The sequence below is a fragment of the Haematobia irritans genome, chromosome 4 (genome assembly GCF_050003625.1).
Source record: "Haematobia irritans isolate KBUSLIRL chromosome 4, ASM5000362v1, whole genome shotgun sequence".
Taxonomy (NCBI): Eukaryota; Metazoa; Arthropoda; class Insecta; order Diptera; family Muscidae; genus Haematobia; species Haematobia irritans.
The window spans coordinates 90,136,719-90,158,947 of NC_134400.1; the positions used below are offsets into that span (position 1 = coordinate 90,136,719).

At 31.8% G+C, this 22,229-nt stretch overlaps 2 protein-coding genes across 4 annotated transcripts in view; one reads left to right on the top strand and one right to left on the bottom strand.

Annotated features, from left to right (window-relative positions):
* LOC142236896 (uncharacterized) overlaps window positions 1–22,229 on the top strand; it is a 41,532-nt gene that overhangs the window by 15,696 nt on the left and 3,607 nt on the right. The window lies entirely within an intron of this gene.
* Window positions 1–22,229, bottom strand: part of Nrx-IV (neurexin-4) — a 66,328-nt gene that overhangs the window by 9,667 nt on the left and 34,432 nt on the right. The window contains exons 1-3 of one of the 3 annotated variants that reach the window (XM_075308178.1): window positions 2,790–2,927; window positions 2,149–2,345; window positions 353–494 (exon numbers count right to left, since the gene is read on the bottom strand). In XM_075308178.1, coding sequence (XP_075164293.1) covers window positions 353–494; window positions 2,149–2,253 — 247 coding nt within the window. In that variant the 5' untranslated portion in view covers window positions 2,254–2,345; window positions 2,790–2,927. Of the gene's footprint in view, window positions 1–352; window positions 495–2,148; window positions 2,346–2,789; window positions 2,987–22,229 lie in introns of those variants that run through there. The other 2 variants (XM_075308177.1, XM_075308176.1) reach the window with 2 other exon arrangements.

Genomic DNA, 22,229 nt, shown 5'->3' on the forward strand with positions numbered 1-22,229 from the left:
TTTTTTGTTTGGTAGTTTTTGGTAATATTTTCTCAAAATTTTGGTAGAATATTTTTGGCTCGAGTGGCTACCGTGATTGGCATTCTTTTTATATATTTGATATTAACATAGATAGACTATGTAGTAATTTTGTTGGAATTACTTCCAAACTTTAGTTTGTCCAATAAAGATAACAAACGAGACTGTGCAGTCTTATCCAATTTATCTCAAGATTAATAAAAAAAACAGCTTATTGTGGGTATTGATACGAACCCTTGTATTGGCACTATTTGGTATATAACTTGGATATTAACAGCAACATAGATAGACTTCGAAATTAGGAACAATGGTGTAAATATAAAACAATACATACCGTAGTCACATCCATAAAGTTCAACTCGCATTGAAATACGATCATGCCAACGGGTGGGGTTAATACGTATCCATTGGGCAATGATGGGAACTTCAAAAACATTGTAATGAATTGAATTGCCATCTGAGTTGCCTTTGAACATCTAAGAAAAAAAAAATAAAATTTAATTGCATCAAATATTATAATTAAATAGGCTCAAAATTGAATTATGCGATCAGATAGTGAAAAGGTTAAAACTGGTTTAACATCTACAAATAGATGTGAAACCACTTTTTTACTTTTTATTAAAATAATCGAAAAGTAATATATAATTGTCCACAACCAAATAGTTGAAAGTTATTTAACCTTTATGATTTTATTCCCATTATTAACAAGTAAGGGCATAAAAAGAATACATTTAGTCATAATCGACGATATTCCAAGATCATCAAAATGTATTAAAGTAGCTAAACTAATTGTCCATCTCAGATAATAAATCGGATAAAAATTGGGAAGTCTAGATGCTCAAGAAGTCATATCGCGATATTGGTACCTGTAGAATATGTCAAAAACATGGACGGATAAATATATTTGGTATTTCTTTGAATGGGCATATGATACCTCTAGATTCCAAATTTAAGGTAAGTCGGAAAACAATTCTTGATTTAGAATTTCTGAAAAAATATATCCTATCGTGTTCATTTTCATTCAAAGTAAATGCGACTTATTATTGGAAAAATATTTTGGTGGCTGCGAGTCCTCAAATATTTATTTCTTAGACAATGGACGTAACCATAAAACTCGCCACCGTCAGATAATGCAAGTACGGCCATAATAATTTATATTATATAAATTTAACAATATATTTAAATTATGTTTTTAATTGAAAAAAATCCATTAAAAAATTAATTTATTTAATAATTTTTTAATTAAAATAAATAATAACACTAGTTTACACAATAAATTTTTTCGTGTACATTTGATGAGATGTGACTTTTCTTATGTATTTTGATCTGCTGAATTCGAAAAAAAAAAAAATAAAAAATTTTTTATGGAACAGTTATTAAGATATCCCGCTATTTTTAGTTTTTCGCTCTTTTTTCACTAAACAAATTATATCTCGAGTTAGAAATGTTTGATTATATATTTTGGTACTTAAATGAAAGGTATTGAGATGACGAATAATCGTGTATAATTGGATCTGTAATAAGTTAAGTGGTACAAAAAAATCGATGCAAAAAGGGCAAATTTTCAAAACAAAAATCATGTTTTACAGTAGCCCTTTTTCGCCGGAAAAATACAAACCATTGAAAAAATTTGTTTCTATTCATGGTCCTATAGATGATACTCTCGTGAGTAATAAGACCAACTAGAAGAAAAACGACCGAAAATGACAAAGTTATAAGTTGAGCGAACAAATCCGGTTTTTGTGTGGGTGACATTTCTAACTCGAGATATAGTTTGTTTAGTGAAAAAAGAACGAAAAACTGAAAATAACGGGATATCTTAATTCGAATTCAGCACATCAATTGCAGTGTGAACTAGCGTAATTGACTAAAAGTTAAACAACAGTAGCTATCCAATTCGGCAGCACGGACGTCAATTAAAAGATTAGATACCAATTAATATTTAAGGCTCTGAATGGTTATATCAAGCAAACGTGTATGGATTGCGAAATTTAGATTGCTTTCACATATTTTTGTCATTTGAATAATAAAAAATATCACAAAAAAAAAAAAACAAATACAAAATGTTTAAGTTAAAAAGCTACCCCTACAATTACCCGAAATACAATAAGATTTTTTTTTAACAATTACCTGTGGCTCACTTGAAGGATTGACATATGAACGCCAATATTCACCATCATCCGAATATTGTACGATATATTCAGTAACAAATTCATTAGTAAATGGCCGCCCCATAGAAGCAATTTTACGAACAGTGCTTTTATAGCCCAAATCAATGGTTAGGAAGTGATTGTAAGTATTTTCAACTGGAGTCCATGCCGAATTACCTTTTTTATTGGTAAGATTTGAGTGGGTGATTTGAAGGATAGTGTTTAATGGTTTTGCAAGAAATGTTAACAATATGATCAGGTTAGGTAGGTGTTATTATTTAAGGAAGAGTTTATGAAATTATTTGATTAGTTACATAGGATGTAGTTAAAAAGCGAAAATGATATAAAAATTACAAAAAAGCAAAGAAAAATAAGAAAATTAATAAATACACAATTTTATACTAAAGTCAAAGCTTAACTACGTAAATAAAATTAACTGGTGCATTATAAATATATATGTTCTATTGCTTTGGTTAAATATTTTATTTATTTGTGTTCATTGGTTAATCTTAGTTTTTTAAAACTGCATATGTGTTGGTAATCCTTCACCTCTATTTCCTGTATGAGTTCGGTTTTCCACTTTTTATTATTTTTTTATTATTATTTGACTAACTATCTTACCTTAATATTGCCACCTGGCTCTTTATAATCAGCAAATTCTAAGTCACTGATACCATAACTGATGGCATATTCAGTGACAAATTCATTGCTATGCGGACGTCCCTGCAAGGCAATGTGTGTCACATTCTTAACATAACCCAAATCGATTATTAATCGTTGGTCAAAATCTGAATTTTTCGCTGACCAGGATGTACCAGCTAAATTAATGTTCAAAAGAAATAAGAAAGAAATAATAAAACGAAAATTAAAGGAAAATAATAAATAACAAAATTATAACGAAAAAAACAGAGATTATGGGTAGATATCGACCTCGACAACACTTAATAACCCTCTATCTAATAAGCAAGCGTCAAACTTTTATAGAACACTTTTAAATATGGTTATTTATGTATATGAACAATAAAATACATAAAAAAGTCTATTGCCTCTTTTCCATTCACCTTTAAATTCTTAGATCAGTATTAACATGTGAATCGGCAGTGCAGAAGTCCAAAAATGGTTAAATAGTACTAGAATTTTATTCATTTTTATTGTTATTATTATAACCTCCACCATAGGATGGGCGGTATATTACTTTATCATTCCGTTTGTAACACATCGAAATTTTAATTGTACACAAAAAAAAAATCTGATTCAATCATGAAATTAATTGATGCAATTAATTTTTTAATTGAAATGTCTTCAATCACGAAAATGATAGTATCAATCACAGTGTTAATTGGGTATAATAAAAATACTTGATTAAAAAATTAATTGATTTCATTAGCAAAATTCAATTAATTTTTTAATTGATACAATTAAAAATTTAATTGATGTTGATTGCAAAACTTAATTAATTTTTTATTAAAAAAAGTAAATATATTCAATTACTTTCTGCATTGGCTTAGTGTTTTTAGTTTGATTAACAATTGATTGTTTGAAATAAACTTTTAACTAAAAATTAAAAAAAAAATGTCCATCATTTTTTTAACTGACTTAGCCTTCCGAGTTTGATTAAAAAGTTAATTGTATCAATTAATTTTTTAATTAAAAATTTTAAAATTCTCAATAATTGACTTAATTAACTTAAAGTTTCTATCTTGATTAAAAAGTTAATTGTATCAAGTAATTTATTAATTGAAAAAATTTTCAACTTCAATCAACTTTTTAATTGGAAATATTTTGGTGATATTTTTTCTGTGTATCAATTAAAGTTTTAATTTCGTGATTAAAGTACCAACTGAGTCATAAAAGAATAGGTAAGGGACATTATTAATAAAACTAATAAGAAAATGTAACCTTTACCATAGGGTAATTTTATATAAAGTTTATAGTCTTTATTTTCAAATTATTAATAATTTAACATAAAGGGTGATACGGTCAAAATTTGGTCGAGGGAAAACGCGTGCAAATCGGTGAAATCGTTTATTTAAAAAATCAAATTAAATTTATTTTTCAAGTTCAATTAGTATAAAATTCAGGAAAATATTCAGTTAGGCTTTCGCTTTTCCAAATCCGAATTGCCGGGCCTCACGCTTGACACCTGCCATCAGATTTTGTACAGCCACCTTGTCCACCTTCTTCGCCGCAGAAAGCCAGTTTGCCTTGAACTGCTGCTCGTCCTTAGTAGTTTTTTGGTCTTCTTTAGGTTCCGCTTGACAATAGCCCAGTATTTCTCAATTGGGCGGAGCTCTGGCGTGTTGGAAGGGTTCTTGTCCTTGGGAACCACCTGCACGTTGTTGGCAGCGTACCACTCTATGGCTTTTTTACCGTAATGGCAAGATCCCAAATCCGGCCAAAACAGTACGGAACAACCGTGTTTCTTCAGGAAAGGCAGCAGACGTTTATTCAAACACTCTTTCACGTAAATTTCTTGGTTGACAGTCCCGGAAGCTATGAAAATGCTGCTTTTCAAGCCATAGGTGCAGATGGCTTGCCAAACCAGATATTTCTTTGCGAACTTTGACAGTTTTATGTGCTTGAAAATATCTGCTACCTTTCCCCTTCCTTTTGCCGTATAAAACTCCTGTCCCGGAAGCTGCTTGTAGTCGGCTTTGACGTAGGTTTCGTCGTCCTTTACCACGCAGTCAAACTTCGTCAGCATCGTCGTGTACAGCCTCCGGGATCGCGCTTTGGCCGTCGTATTTTGTTTATCATCGCGATTTGGAGTCACTACCTTCTTGTAAGTCGATAGTCCGGCTCGTTTTTTAGCTCGATGCACGGTTGTAGACGATACACCCAGCTTATTTGCGGCATCTCGGAGAGAGAGGTTAGGGTTTCGCTTGAAACTACCGGCAACTCTCTTTGTCGTCTCAGCGGCTTCCGGTTTTCGATTTCCCCCGATCCAGACTTCCTGGCTGTCGACAAACGTTCCCCAAACACTTTAATTACATTTGTAACGGTTGATTTGGCAACTTTTAGCGATTTTGCAAGCTTTGCGTGCGAGTAGCTCGGATTTTCGCGATGCGCGAGCAAAATTTTGGTACGCTGCTCTTCTTGCTTGGACGGCATTTTGACAACTGAAGAGTCAATTCCAAAATCAAAATAGGAGCAACATTCTACACACACACCGTCAAAATGAGGGGTGTTCAGGTTTTTTAAATGCAAAATTGAAAGATATACGTCAAGTTTATATTGACCAAATTTTGACCGTATCACCCTTTACTCGCATTTAATATTTGCATCCTTTCATTAGTTTCCATAAAATAAAGCAAATCGATTGACTAAATATTATTTAAATTATGTGAAATTATTTGAGATATTTACATTAAAAACAAACAAAATGTATATTTGATTGATTTTTTTATTTTCTATCAAGGAAACTTTTTAATAATGTAGAATTTTAAAATCATTTGTTTTTTGTTCGTGAATCGGATTTATAGTGGGGAAGTTTTCCTAAAAAAAGTTTTCAAGTAAACGTCAAACCTGCTTTTACAATATAAATTCCTTTGATAAACTGTGTACAAATTCTCAAAATGAGTGGCGTGCAGAAATGAGTACATAATTAATTTTTTTTCATTTCTAAACGAATAAAATAAGCAGTAAAAAAATCAAAATAATTTTATTTTTCCTTTATTCCTTCTTCAATTCTAAATAAAACAACAAAAAAACTCGAAACAAAAAGTAATCAGAGAGATAAATAGACATAACAAAAAATACTCGCATCTACTCAATTTTGCACTTTTCTATACCGGTTCCAGTTGGAACATTTTCTAGTACTTGGTTCATAAACATGTATTTTTAATACCATATTTATACATTTGGCATACTTGCAACCAACTCTTGTATAATTTCATCTGGTATATTCTGTCACTCAAGCTGTACTCGTTCCCACTGGTCTTCTAATTTTGATGGAGATGATTTGTACAATCCCAGCCGTCTTCCCACGATTGACCATAAATTTTCAATCGGGTTGAGGTCGGGGCTTTGCGCTGGCCAATTCATCATTTGAAATTTTTGCTCACTAAGCCATTTGTTCACTATTTTTGCACTACGCTTCGGATCACAATCCTGTTGAAATACGACTTCATCTTCAGGATAGACACTCTTGTCAATAAACTCGGGAAGAGCGCTCGTCTTGCTGTCCATTCACTAACTTGCTTATTTTTGACAACAGTAGTATTTTTCGGCATTACGGACTTGTTCTGCCATCATAAGGCGAGCGTCCGCTTCGGTCAACAGTTTTCGGCGGCCTCTGGTTTGCTCTTTGGGAGCAATATTTCGTCTTTTTTGGACGCGAATGACCACAGACTGACTTATATTTAGTTCCTTACTATTTTCCGCGATGAAGTTAAGGAAACTATATTGTCCTCCACATCGCGCGATAACTTTTTCATTTTAATTTTTACTTGATATTATTGCAGTACACTTCGAATAAAGCTTTTACTCTTACTAGCAAACACGTTTCTAAACACAAAGTTGTATTACTGTTCATAAAGAAAAAAAGAAAAAACTAACGGTATATTTTGGTTTTATGCTGAGTACATCAAAAAGTGCAAAATTGAGTACATGCGAGTTTTTTTTTTATTTTTATTTATCTCTCTCTCTCTCTGAATTCTTTACTTTTTGTTTTGAGTTTTCTGTTGTTTTATTTAGAATTAAAGAAGGAGTAAAGAGGTAAAATTATTTTGAGTTTCTTTATTGCTGCTTTTTTATTCGTTTAGAATTGAACAAATTAATTACATATTTTAAACATGTCGCACTACAAACCCCCTAAATGAAGGTCAAAATCATTGGATCCAGTAAACTTTTCTTGTAGATGTAAAAACTTCCAAAATTTGCCATTGAGCAACGACTCTGGTCTTTCGAAAACACCGTAGTAAAGCAATCACACAAATTGGTTACACATATCTCAGCAGTTTGGTATTCTCTTATTTGGTACTCTCTCAATTCTCTTGAGCTAATGCCAACTGCCAGGGATGGAAAATACAATTTTTAAGAAAGTACAAAAAAGGTATTTTTTGAGAGGAAAGGTACTTTTTACTAAATTTCAACAAAAATTTCACTGGAAAATTATTGTCAAGAGACTAAATTTTAAAGAAAATAAAATTTTGACAAAATTTTCTATATAAATAAAATTTTGCAAAAATTTTCTATATAAATAAAATTTTGCAAAAATTTTCTATAGAAATAAAATTTTGCAAAAAAATCTGTAGAAAAAAAATGTTGCAAAATTTTTTCTATAGAAATAAAATTTTGCAAAAATTTCCTATAGAAATAAAATTTGTACAAAATTTTCAATTGAAATAAATTTTTGACAAAATTTTCTATAAAAATAAAATTTTGCAAAAATTCTATATAGAAATAAAATTTTGACAACATTTTCTACCGAAATAAAAAATCGATATTATAGAATCACATTCTTTTTTCGACTAAAACATTCTTGAAGTTCAATAAAATCCGGTTTTTGACTATGTCTTTTACAAAATCGAGATTTTCTTCCCACATGAACAAGTTTGTTTTGCCATATTTGTAAAAGACTATTAGCAAATAAGGTTGATAAAGACTTTCTCAAAATATTAAAATATTTTGTCAAAGCTATTGTACCATAAATCTGATATCGACTCAAAAATGTCTACACAAAAGGTACTAAATCATTCGCGGGGGTACTACGGTACTGACCGGGGTGAAAAAGTACTATAGTACTGCATTTTCCATCCCTGCCAACTGCTGGTAATTGTTGTTGTTGAGTGCAATCACACTTAAGTGCCACACTCGTTTTTTGTTCACCGAGCGTTGTTACGATGACGTTTGGTTTAAGATTGCAAGACACTGCATACGAACATTGTTATATACTAGTGGTGTTTTTATTCTCGCATTTGTATCAATGTAAAAGATCGCATGGTAATTGGTGTCTTACTTACTGCCACCGACATTTTGTAGGTAAGATTGCAATACGAAAAAAAGCCACCGGTTGCAGTTCTCTGAAAGCTAATCGAATAATGTCCCGATTTATTTACTAGAAAAAAATATTAGTTAATCCCCTATTGTGCCCATCCCATAACGACTACACGCTCGTGTTAGAAACACAAACAACTACAAGTTAATCAGTTCCGGCGAACTCCCTTCATTTGCCATTACAAATACCCGCCAACGCATATGGCAGGATTGTAACGAACAAACAAATTTTCTACTATAAAACATATAATGCCAATTAATTTCTATTGAAGTTTGTGTGTATGTGTATATACAAGAAACCTAAGACACCCGGTTTATCGGCCATTGTCACTTTTTCGCTATTTATATAAACAACTACGAGGATAAATGGTTATATGAGATTCTAAGTTGCCTTTGAAACCCGATTAATTATAATACAAGTTACTGATTGAATGTAAAAAAGACAGAGAAGCAGCGTTGCCAGAATTGTCTCTCCAAAACCCCTTCGATTTGCCCATAAATAACTAAAACAAATAGTCATAGAAAACGCTAAATATTTTTTGTATCAAAAGCCACATTTTTGATTGAAATTTACAAAAATGCAAAGCTTTATTTCACTTAAAATGCATATTAATTAAATTACACTCGTTTTAATTGCAGCTTTGTGAGACTATAACAATATTTGAGTCCGTTCGCGTACCCGATAAATTTGGATTATTTTCACAACATTTTATTCGTTTACTTTAAAAATGCCATCAAAAAACATTGAGGTATAGAGGAGTTGCAGGCTTTTACTGAACATTTTTTCCCAGTAAAAACTTGGAATAGTTTGCACACAATTATCAGCTGTTTTTAGTCATAAACAAATCATATGTGCGATATATTGCATACCGCAAATTAGAAGTTATTGGAAAATGTTAATCTGTATAATTTTAATTGATTTCAAATCGATGAATGAGTTAATGGCAAATTGATAAATGGGTACAATTTTTCTAATACTACCTCTTTGGTAAAACACATTCCTACTCTCTTGAAAGTTTTTACTAATTTTCGTCAAATTCCATTCATAATCTGCAGATTTTTTTGATCACGCTCACAATAACTTTTTATCCTATCAACACGAAATTTTTGATCGTATTATTTGACATTTTACAAAAATAACAAACTTTATTTCCTTAAGATTTTCTTGCATTTACATCTATTTTTTTACATAGGAATAATTTTATAACATGAGAATAGTAAAACAACATTATAAGGACACCAAATTGGCAAGTTCTCTCATTTAGTTTTTAAGGATAATTCTATTTATTTTTTAAGGATAATTTTAATGCCAAAAAAAAGTTTGAAGAAAAGTTCCGCTATAATACGTTTGAATTTATGTAATTTATTTTGTTATCTTTTGGTTTGCAGCAAGTGGTTGAAAGCAGAGTGTTTATGAAAAAATGTAAATAAAACTGAAATAAATATTATCGCGAGGCCAAAAATTTTTATTTACGCATAGAAGACGCATATAAAGTTTTTTCCTTGCCCAAAAGGCAAAAAATCGTTTTGTTCTTATAATAAAACGATTCGACTTAAAAATGGGTATCTTAACATGAACGACAATTTTGTTTGAGTAAGGTCAACTTATCTTTAATAATTCTGAAAAATCCTTCAATGTAAATGAAATTGTATTTAACCCTAGCTTAGGCACCAATGTTTTTCTACCATATCTGCCACTTACATATGTAAATATTTTGTTTCCTTTTTGTAACTTCATAACCGTTTTTTATGTTTGTTTTGCATTCTGATATTCGCTACAGAAAAAATATTGGTGTTTTTCGAACATTATCTGTTCGACATTATTGAAATCGGTTCAGAGTTAGATATAGCTCCCACACGCAAAAAAATAATTCTTTCCTCCCAAACGAAATTTTAGACAAATAAAGTTCGTTTCTCATTTGCTTTTCGTTGAAAGGAAGTGTATTTGGAAGAAAAGTACATACTTTTTGTGATAAACGTTTATTCTTTTCCAGGATGTAAAAACAATTTCATAAAGACTAACTCAAAAAAATTTTTTTTTCTGGCTAATTGCATTTTCCCTCACATCTTTCTCACTTCCACGAAGTTTTTTAGTTCTTAGCACCTTTTTCTGTAATACAAACAGTGTAGAAGAAATTATACGATTTTATAAATGTTTAAAATTTTTTTTACCTTTCGCCTGGACGGAGAATCGAACCCGCGGACCATGCAATTTTTAAGCCAACACACTATCCACTGAGCTATGTAGCCGTTATTGTCATCAATAGACAAATACCCATATAAGTTATATTTATATAGCATAGCTTGCGGCGCCCACGAGCCGATTAAACAAAGTTTATTTCACAGAAAAATACATTTAGTTGGGCACCATGGAGCAGTGGTTACTACGTCTGACTTGCATGCCGAGGGTCGTGGGTTCGATCCCTGCTTCGACCAAAGTTTTTTTTTTTTACATATATTCCAGATATGTTAGGAAGATTCCGAAAAAATGTTCAACATTACATTGTAGTATATTAAATTTTGAACTGTAAAATGTGTCTTATTAAAGACCTAAAGTCAGAAAAGAACAGTGTTTGATATAAACGAAATGGACTGTGTTGTTGGTTCAAAAATAACTTTTTTTATTAAAAAAATTAACATTTTGTAACAAACGATTTTTTTTGGTGATACAAGTGTATACTTTTCGAAGCAATTCAAAAAACTCTAACAAAAGAAAAACGTTTTCGGTACACGTTTTCCAAACGTTTTTTTCTTTGCGTGCATATATATTTCGCCCGATATACACCCATATTACCACAGACACCGATTTACGTGAAATTTTGCACAAATTTGGTTTAACTCGGTTCAGATTTAGATATAGCTCCCAAGTATATCTTTAGTCCTATTTATACACATATGACCACAGAGGCCAAATTTTACTCCGATTTACATGAGAATGAAGTGGGGTAATATCATATGGAAAACGACGGTGAAATATCTGAATTAGACAGGTAGCAATTTTTGGTTAGTAACAACGGATTTAAATTGGATAAAAATCCTCAATGGAGCGAAAACATGAAATTTTTGGTGAATTTTGTTTTAACGGTTCTAAACCAATTACAAAAAAACAAATTGAGAATTGTAGACACATTATCGGCGAACCTACACAATCGTTGGCTATTTCGTTTATGCCTAATGAAGGTGATGGAGGATATTCAAAAGTAAAAACCGCTTGCTATATGTGGTACCATGATGAGAAAAAAAAGGAAGCGTCCTACAAGGCAAATATGTGGGCAATGTAAAAAACCAGTCTGTATGTGTGGAGCACAGCTGGGTGCAAACCAAATGCTACAGTTGCCCAAAATATATATATTTTAAGTTTTTATTTCCTCTTCTTTTATTTGTATTATTTTCATAGTCACCGTGGTGCAATGGTTAGCATGCCCGCCTTGTATACACAAGGTCGTGGGTTCGATTCCTGCTTCGACCGAACACCAAAAAGTTTTTCAGCGGTGGATTATCCCACCTCAGTAATGCTGGGACATTTCTGAGGGTTTCAAAGCTTCTCTAAGTGGTTTCACTGCAATGTGGAAAGCCGTTCGGACTCGGCTATAAAAAGGAGGTCCCTTGTCATTGAGCTTAACATGGAATCGGGCAGCACTCAGTGATAAGAGAGATGTTCACCAATATGGTATCACAATGGACTGAATAGTCTAAGTGAGCCTGATACATCGGGTTGCACCTAACCTAACCTAACCTACAATCAAGTACGCAAAACTGAAATTTAATAGAGTATTGAGTTTTAAAAGTATCCTTACTTCAAATCATCGCATCTTTGGCTCGGAATGAATACCAAAATCATTAGTTTAGAGACAAAATCGTTGAAACCGGGCATACTTTTTAGAGTGCATTATTATTTCGCTTAACGCCTAATTTTCTTAATACTGAAGCTATTTATATACATACAGACAAATTTTTTCCGATTCAATCACGAAATTAATTTATACAATTATTTTTTTAATTGAAATGTCTTCAATCACGAAAATGATAATGATAATTTTTCAATTTAAAAAAATTTACATCACTCGTATCACTTGTATTGTATCAATTATGTTTTTAATTAAAAAATTAAAAATATTCAATCATTGACTTAATAAACTTAATGTTTCTAGCTTGATTAATTGAATCAATTAATTTCTTAATTCAAAAACTGTTAAACTTTTTAATTGGAAATATTTTGGTGGAATTTTATCTGTGTATGTATCTCAGCGTTAATAGTTACTTCTGATGCTAAATGTAATGCTAAGCGTAACTGATTGTCTCCCACATGTTAAAAAAAACAGTGGTATTTATTGGTGGAGGGTAAATTCGATAGCTAATTGGTAGCAAACGGGCACTAATACGAAATAACACACACTGTAACAGTTGAAAATGTAATAAAACGTGACTCGACAATAATCTCTCATTGAAGAAAGGACATTAATTTTTATCGTTCTTATTGGGTCAAGGTAATGTGGGCAAATTGGAGTTTATTATTGTCATCCGCTTAAATTCGTTTACAGCTCTATTTATAGGAAATTAATTTAAAGTGACAGAAATTACGTTCTCTTCAAAATTTAATCATATACACGTGAAGAATGGTATGACCCAAATAGAGCCGGAAAGAAACAATACTATTCAAGATTAATGGATGCCACCCTATGTCTCAACATAAGTGTTTTCGTGAATTTTGTCATTTATGTTAAATTCTGGAAAGCACTCGAGTCCTTCAATCACGTTTTACACAATCAAGTGAAACACCAAACACAACCCTCCCAACGGGGTTGAAAAAATTATGTTTGCTCTCATAGTATAACTGCAAATACTTGAGGAATAAAGATATTTTCTGAAAGTGAATAGAATGCTATAATGGTAATCAAAAACCGTAACGGGGAAAAGTACCAGATGTTTTTTGGTTCTACCAAAATAATGCAAAAATCCTTACTCAAAACCAAAGTCTCTTTATTGGATTTCGTTAAGAGTGAAAGGCCGGAATTTGAAATCATGTATTTTTGTAAAAAAATTGTTTGTATTACCTTAGTAGTATTCACCTTAGGCATACACTGGTAGAAAAAAACTTTTAATTAAATTTTCTTTGTGTGTATATATTTTTAAGGTGCTAATTGGTTAATTCCATTCTTTTACGAGCAACATACTCTCTCGGTCTCTCTTCCTAAATACATATATATTTATATATTAATTATATTTAAAAACAAGTGAGTAAAGCAAAAAGTCGGGCGGGGCCGACTATATCATACCCTAAACCACCCCTACTGAATTAGTAAACATTGTTTGTTGGGTATCAATGGTATAGGTTTAAGGAAAAACCGCATTTCCACACTGAAAAAAAAATATTGTCGTGAGGTCAAAGATTTCATGTCTTTAAAATACGAATGCAAATTTTGCTTAGCATAGAAGACGCATTTATCTAGTATAAAGTTTTTTTCCTTGACCAAAGGTCGATAAACTTTTCAATGAAGTCGTATTGTCCTTATAATTAAGTGATTTGATTTAAAAATGGATATCATAACATGAAAGAAAAACATGTTTGGGCTAAGGTCAACTTGACTTTAATAATTTAGAAAAAATCTTTAAATTTAATGAAATTGTCTTTAAATTTGTTGACTTTTTGCATCTTGACTACAAAGCAAAAAATCGTTCAAATATAGGACATGTTTTTCAACACTTTATTTTAAAGACGTTTTTTACTTGAAACACAGCATAATTTCTACTAGAAGTCGAGTCTTAATTTGGAAAATGAAGTCGTCGTTTACTTGTTTTTAAAGGACTTTGACAGCATATGAAGAAAAAAGGCTGAAAATCGAAAAATTAAAATTTGCTTCTTAGAAGCAAGTACACAAAACCCGATTTTAAAAGAGAATTGTGTCTTAAAAGTATCCTTACTTGTATTCTCCGCTTCTTTGGCTCGGAATCAATACCACATTTTTTAAAGTAAAGACAATATCTTTGGAACCGGGTATGCTTTTTTTTCAGTGCACATTTAAGAACATTAAGGGGTACATGGGAGTTTTATCACAATCTGAACAGAAATGTGTGATATTAGAAGCTATAGTTGATTCTGAACCTACAGAGTTAGTATGTCACTAATATTGAGTCCATTATTAAAAAAAGATGAAATCGCTAAATTAGTGTGGGTAATAAAGCCAATTTGTGTAAGAGCTACATGTAAGTCTAAATACGATCAGCTCATACATGTACATTTGAAATTTGAGCAACATTGGTAATAAGTAAGAGTATTATGACCAAATTTGGGAAAATCGATCGATGCATATATATGGGAGCTATATCTAAATCTGAACCGAATTGCTAAATTAGGGTAAGATCGGATACTAAATAAGGCTATTATGGTCAGAAATATATTTGTAAGGGGTAATTTTTTAAAAAACATGCGATACATATATGGGAGCTATATCTAAATCTGAACCAATATTACAGGAGATTACCTTGAGCTAAATTTGAGTAAAATCGGTTTATAAATGAGACCACTACGGTAAAAAAATAAGGTAATAATACATATGGGAGCTATATCTATATCTGAACCGATTTGGATGATACATTGCACATATAGTCAGTACTATAGAACATTATAGTAAGCCAAATTTGAGTAAGATAGGTTGATAAATAAGGGTTTTATGGCCAAATTTGAGAAAATCGGGCGATACATATATATGAGAGCCATAGCTAAATCTGAACCGATTTCGATAATTTTTTGCACATATAGTAAGTACTATAGAAAATTAGATTTGGCCAACTTTGAGTCAGATCGGTTGATAAATAAGAGACTTATGGCCAAATTTGGGAAAATCGGGCGATACATATATATGGGAGCTATATCTAATTCTGAACCGATTTCGATGAAATTTGACACTCTTAAAGGGTGGTCTATTGTATTACTTTGTGGCAAATTTGACGCCGATCGGTTAGTAAATGAACGCAATCTGACCCCATTTATCGAAAGCGGGTGATACATAAAGGGTGATACGGTCAAAATTTGGTCAATATAAACTTGACTGAACACCCCTCATTTTGAAGGTGTGTGTGTGTAGAATGTTGCTCCTATTTTGATTTTGGAATTCACTCTTCAGTTGTCAAAATGCCGTCCAAGCAAGAAGAGCAGCGTATCAAAATTTTGCTCGCGCATCGCGAAAATCCGAGCTACTCGCATGCAAAGCTGTCAAAATCGCTAAAAGTTGCCAAATCAACCGTTACAAATGTAATTAAAGTGTTTGGGGAACGTTTGTCGACAGCCAGGAAGTCTGGATCGGGGGGAAATCGAAAACCGGAAGCCGCTGAGACGACAAAGAGAGTAGTTTCGTATCAAAGAAACACCACATACCAAATTTTATCAAAATCGGTTATTAATTGCGACCGGAATCCTGCGAACAACAAATACATGGACGGACGGACGGACACCAAGCGCTAGATCGACTAAGGGGGTGATGCTGAGTCGATCGGTATATATTTTGTAGGGTCTAAAGTCAATATTTCTGGTAGGCATATTTTTTGGGAGATTAAAGTTATTATACCCTGACCACTATGTGGTTTAGAGTATAAATATTATATCCCATACATAATATGTTCTAACATATATGTCGCAAACATATTATGCTCGTTTATGAACATTATATGTTTGCACTTAAAAATAATGTGCTAAAAATTTGAGTTCCAAACATAAAACGCTTATACTGTTAATTTCCTCGGGAAGAAACGAAATTTCTTTTATTTTTAATTGTAAAGTATTTTCTATCTAAAATTTCGTTCTCAAATGACACACGCAGAAAGATCATTCTTTCCTCCCAAACGAAATTTTAGACAAACAAAGTTCGTTTCCAATTTGCTTTTCGCTGTAAGGAAGTGTATTTGGAAGAAAAGTATATACTTTTTGTGATAAACGTTTATTCTTTTCCAGGATGTAAAAAGAATTTCATAAAGACAAACTAAAAAAACATTGTTTTCTTGCAGTTCTCGCCTGGACGGAGAATCGAACCGCGGACCATGCACTTTGTAAGCCAACACACTAACCACTGAGCTATGTACCTGTTATGGTCATCAATAGATAAATATCCATATAAGTTATATTTATATAGCATAGCTTGCGGCGCCCACGAACCGAATAATCAAAGTTTATTTAACAGAAACAAACATTTAGTTTGGCACCGTGGAGAAGTGGTTGCTACGTCCGACTTGCATGCAAGTTTTTTTTTGTTTTGTTTTTTTTTTTTTTACATATATTCCAGATATGCTCGGAAGATTCCGAAAAAATGTTCAACATTGTAGTATATTAAATTTTGAACTGTAAAATGTGTCTTATTAACGACCTAAAGTCAGAAAAGAACAGTGTTTGATATAAACGAAATGTACTGTGTTGTTGTTCCAAAAATAAATTTTTTTATTGAAAAAATAAAAATTTTGTAACAAACGAATTTTTTTTGGGGATAAAAGTTTAAAATTTTCGAAGCAATTCAAAAAACTCTAACAAAAGAAAAACGTTTTCGGTACACGTTTTCCAAACGTTTTTTTTTTCTTTGCGTGCAAATGGTTAATGATTTGCCTTATTTCTAAAGATTTACTTCGGAAAAAATATGGTATCATCAAACTGTTTTAGGCATTCAAAAAGTTGAGACAATCAATAGAAGCGAATGCCGCCAATACCTACTTATGTAATGAGGCGCAGCGATCAAAAATTTTTGCAATACCGAGTAAAAATTGAGAGATCTAATTTTATACAATAGATCTAATGTCTCAGATATAATTATATCTATCCCTATATATAATTGGATCTGATGTTACATCTGGTCATATATGGAATTATACACATTTATATCTAATTCAATCTCATCATATTTGGGTATATCTGTTTATATCTAAAGCGGCAAATTTTTAGATCTAGTCATATCTTATTAGATACCCCAATTTTTACACGGTATATTATTGATTATATAGTTTGTATCATAGAACAACCTTTGCAAATAATGATCCTTTTCGAAGATTTTACAATCAGTGCATATTTACCACTTACGAGTATGCTTTATTTGTTTAATAAAAAATGTCTATCCGACTAATTGTGCTGAACTTGGTTCTAAAGCTAATAGTAATATTACATCTTCGATGTAATCTCATTCGCCTTTTAACTAGAAACCATAAATTGAGATCGGGGCTTTGTGGTAGCCATTTGAGCATTTGAAAAATTTACTCGAGAACAATTTCTTTACTATTTTGTAAGCTTGTGTTTGCCGTCTTGTTGAAAACCAACTTGCTCCTCAAGGTAGATCCAAACCTCCACAAAATTTAATTGCAAAATATCAAATTAGACTTTCTTTTTCCATTATTCTTTATTATACTTTATACGGTCAAGTTTGTCCCCGTCCCCATACCATGAAGCTTCCCCCTCCATGTTTTGGTCGACGTGGTGGTTTTGGAGACTTTGTCGTTACCAAGTCATTACCAGTAATGTTTTTTTGCATGGCGGTTTATTTTTGTTTTATCTGACCATATAACGTATTTCCAGTCATCAATGGTCCATTCTTTGTGGGCATTACAGGACATTTTCTTTTTTAAATATTGCAAAAAACATGCAATACACTGAAAAAAACAGTGAACCCACCAGGAAGAAAACATTTCGTTAATTTTAGAAAATTTTTAATATTTCTAGAAATTTTTAACTAAACAATACTACAAACGCTGACATCACGCCGATATTCCAAAAATAAGTACATATTTTCCGACAAATACAAGAAAATTTATTAGACATAATTAATTTTTTTCACTTGTAAAGAAAATTTTGTAGTTTGAATGAAAAAATTGGAGTTCAAAATTGCAAGAATGTCTTTAGTGACATACGAAGTTCTATTTTGTGAGAAGTACGAATTTAGTAAAACTTTTTACTTCATTTGTGTATAATTTTTCCCTTTTTTTTAGTTCATTTAACTAACGTACGCAAAAAATTATTACAGTAAAGGAAACTTTCTCCATATATAATAATTCCATGAACTCAAATAAAGTTAAATTGGCTGTAGTGAAATGGAGAGTTCACTTTTTATTTGAGTGTAGGGTTTGCTCCCCACTGTCTATGCCAATTTTTGCAGTAGTTGAGTGTAGTCCTATTTCTTTTTAATTTAAGGCAAATTTATGGCTTGTTTCTCTATATCGAACGATAGCTTTCGTTCGCATACAGGTCAAAACTTTGAAAATACTAATTTTGGATAATCATTATATTCTCATACAAACGAAATAAACTTTCGAAAATACAGAAACCCAAATTGATTAGAATTCGATTGACTGCTTTTCCATCGACTGGGTTTTCGTTCGACATACAGAAACAGGGTATTATACCCTGTTCCTGTATATCGAACGAAACCCCATTCGAAAGAAAGGCAGTCACTCGAATTCGAATGAACTTGGGTTTTTATATTTTTGAAAGTTCGTTTCGTTTGTATGAGAATACATTGATTATCAAAAATGAGTATTTTAAAATTTTTGGACTGAGAATTCGTTCAAATGTTAACAATGTTTTTACTTTTTTCTTGACACTTATTGTATATGTTCGTTTATTGCTCGACAACAAAATATGAAGTGACTTGCCTTTCGAAATAGGAGAACAAAACTCAATTTTCTTTCGATTGGAATACGAAAGAAAGCTTTCGTACGATATACAGGAACAGGCCATTAGTCTACTTTCCCTATGATGAGTATATGACCGTTGGGCTTCGTTGTAAAATGAGTTAATAAAATAATAGTTTTTGTTGATTTGTTTTTACAGTCTTTTTATTTTCAAAATGCATTTATGATAGTGATGCGCATTCGAGATTGTTTTGTTGTACGAAGTACAACTAGTACACTCAGCGTACTAGAGTACGCTATGTGTACTTCGTACATAAAAACATTCTCGAATGAGCATCGCTATATGCAGTTTATTAATAAAATAAAATAAATGAATTTTATTAATAAAATAACAAATACACATAAATATTCTTTAATGGCTAATAATGGCATTAAACACTAAAGCATTACACATAACGCTCTAATAGTGCCTACTAAAGAATCATGGAATCGACAACATAAAGTATATAAAAATAATAAATGATATAAAAATAAATAAAAGCAATATCATACAATAAGTTGATTAAAAAACATTTAAAAAAACAGGCCAGGCCGAATCTTATGTACCCTCCACGATGGATTGCGTAGAAACTTCTACGAAAGACTGTCATCCACAATCGAATTACTTGGGTTGTGGTATCTTAAAACTTCTTAACATCGTCTTCAAAATTGTGAGTTAGTCCATACGTGGTATATATTAGAAGTTATGTATAGGTAAGTCTACAAATAATTACGAATTGACATGAACTTTTGCACGGTAACATACGTAGAGAGCCACAATTGAAATAAGGGGGTCGCTTATATGGGGGCTATAGAATTATGAACTTGATATAGACCAATTTTTGTGTGATTGGGGATCGATTTATCTGAGGGCTATATAACGATAGACCGATATGGACCTAGTTAGGCATGGTTGTTAACGGCCATATACTAGCACAATGTACCAAATTTCAACTGACACGGATGAAATTTGCTCCTCCAAGAGGCTCCAAAACCAAATCTCGGTATAGGTTTATATGGGGGCTATATATGATTATGGACTGATATGGACCACTTTTGGCATGGTTGTTAAATATCATATACTACCACCACTTACCAAATTTCAACCAGATCGGATTAATTTTGCTTATCCAAAAGGCACCAGAGGTCAAGTCTGGGGATCGGTTTATATGGGGGCTATATATAATTATGAACTGATATGAACCAATGCCTGCATGGTTTTTGGATACCATATACTAACATCACGTACCAAATTTCAACCGAATCGGATAAATTTTGATTTTCCAAGGGGCTCCGGAGATCAAATCTGGGGTTCGGTTTATATGGGGCCTATATATAATTATTGACCGATTTCGACCAATTTTTGCATGGGTGTTTGAGGCCATATATTAACACCACGTACCAAATTTCTACTGAATCAGATGAATTTTGGTCTTCCAAGAGGCTCCGGAGGTCAAATCTGGTGATCGGTTTATACGGGGGCTATTTGTAATTATGGACCGATGTAGACCAATTTTTGCATGGTTGTTAGAGACCATATACTAACACCATGTACCAAATTTCAGCCAGATCGGATGAAATTTGCTTCTCTTAGAGGCTCCGCAAGCCAAATCGTGGGATCGGTTTATATGGGGGCTATATATAATTATGGACAGATGTGGACCAATTTTTGCATGGTTGGAGGTCCGTTTATATGGGGGCTATACGTAAAAGTGGACCGATATTGCCCATTTGCAATACCATCCGACCTACATCAATAACAATTACTTGTGCCAAGTTTCAAGTCGATAGCTTGTTTCGTTCGGAAGTTAGCGTGATTTCAACAGACGGACAGACGGACATGCTCAGATCGACTCAGAATTTCACCACGACCCAGAATATATATACTTTATGGGGTCTTAGAGCAAAATTTCGATATGTTACAAACGGAATGACAAAGTTAATATACCCCCATCCTATGGTGGAGGGTATAAAAATGTCATTATGTTCTTTTTGCTTCCTGTGTTCTCTTTGTGATGAAGCGCTTTATTTATATTATTTTATATGAAAATGTTTAAATTTAGCAAAAATTTGCTATTGTGTTTTTAGTGGCGATGAAATGAATGCAAATAACAAAAAAATTAATAAAAATTAGTTATTAGATGAACCAAAAAAAGTCATTGTAGTAGAAAAGAAAAAGACTGGTTTCAGCTCTAAGAATTGAGGGAAAATCTCTTTTAACGACCGTTAAATCTTTTAAGAGATCGTTACTTTGTGTCCAAAAAGCCCTAAAGGAAAGAAGTTCTGCGAAAACACGTGGAAAACCAAACAATACACTTCGAAAAACAAATAATCTTTTTGTCACTCTCTTAAAAAAAGACCCTTTCAAATCATCCAGACAAATTTCTGCTGAAATAGGCAATGTGATATCTGCACGATCTATTTGGAGGCGATTAGTGCATGCCAAATTACCCGGCCGAACAGTCAGAAATGTTCCTATGCTGCGGAAAAAATTTGTAAGATGAGACTACACGCAGAGAAGAAACATGATTGTCACAATCATATTTGAAGAGCACAATAATATGATAGGAGCTATTTTTGCGGCGACCATGTAACATTTTCACCTGCAACAATGTTGGCTCAGTGAACATGGTTCTAAGAAAAATATAATTGTCCTCATCTAAAATGTTATTATATTGATAAAAAGAATTTTATTTGAATGAAAAGACAATGGTCACGATTTAAAATGTTATGGTATTCATTCAAAATGTTTTTCTTCTAGTTAAAAGAATATGGTCACAACCTAAAATGTTTTGATCTTTATGAAAAAACTTTTTTGCAAAATTGACGCAGAAGCGATGAATTTAACATGGGATTGTCATACACACAAAAAATTTTTGTTCTGATTCAATCATGAAATTAATTGATCCAATTAATTTTTAATTGAAATGTCTTCAATCACAGAAATGATAGTATCAATTAAAAAATTAATTGAACGTCAATTAAAAAGTTAATTGATCCAATTAAAAAATTAATTGATAGTATTATTTTTGTGATTGATTTTTGTTTCAATTAAAAAATTTGTTGAATCAATTAAATTTTTAATTGAATATTTTTTAATACTCAATTAAAATATTAATTGGAAAAATTTTCGTGAATTTTTTTGTGTGTAGGACGGAAGTACTCATTTTAACAGCCGTTGTACTGAATTTGCATCACTTCTTTAGGTGTGAACCGAATTCAATGTTTTGGATGTAAATTTAAAAATTCTGTGATATTTTGTCAAATAAATAATTTTTATAATTTTTTATAATTTTTAATGGATTCTAATGCTTGTCGGAAACATTTGATCTCAAATATTTTCAAAAATGCACAATTTTTCCAGATTAGATTTAGCATTTTTGTCGACAAAATTTAAATGATTTGTTCCATTTTATGAATTAGTAC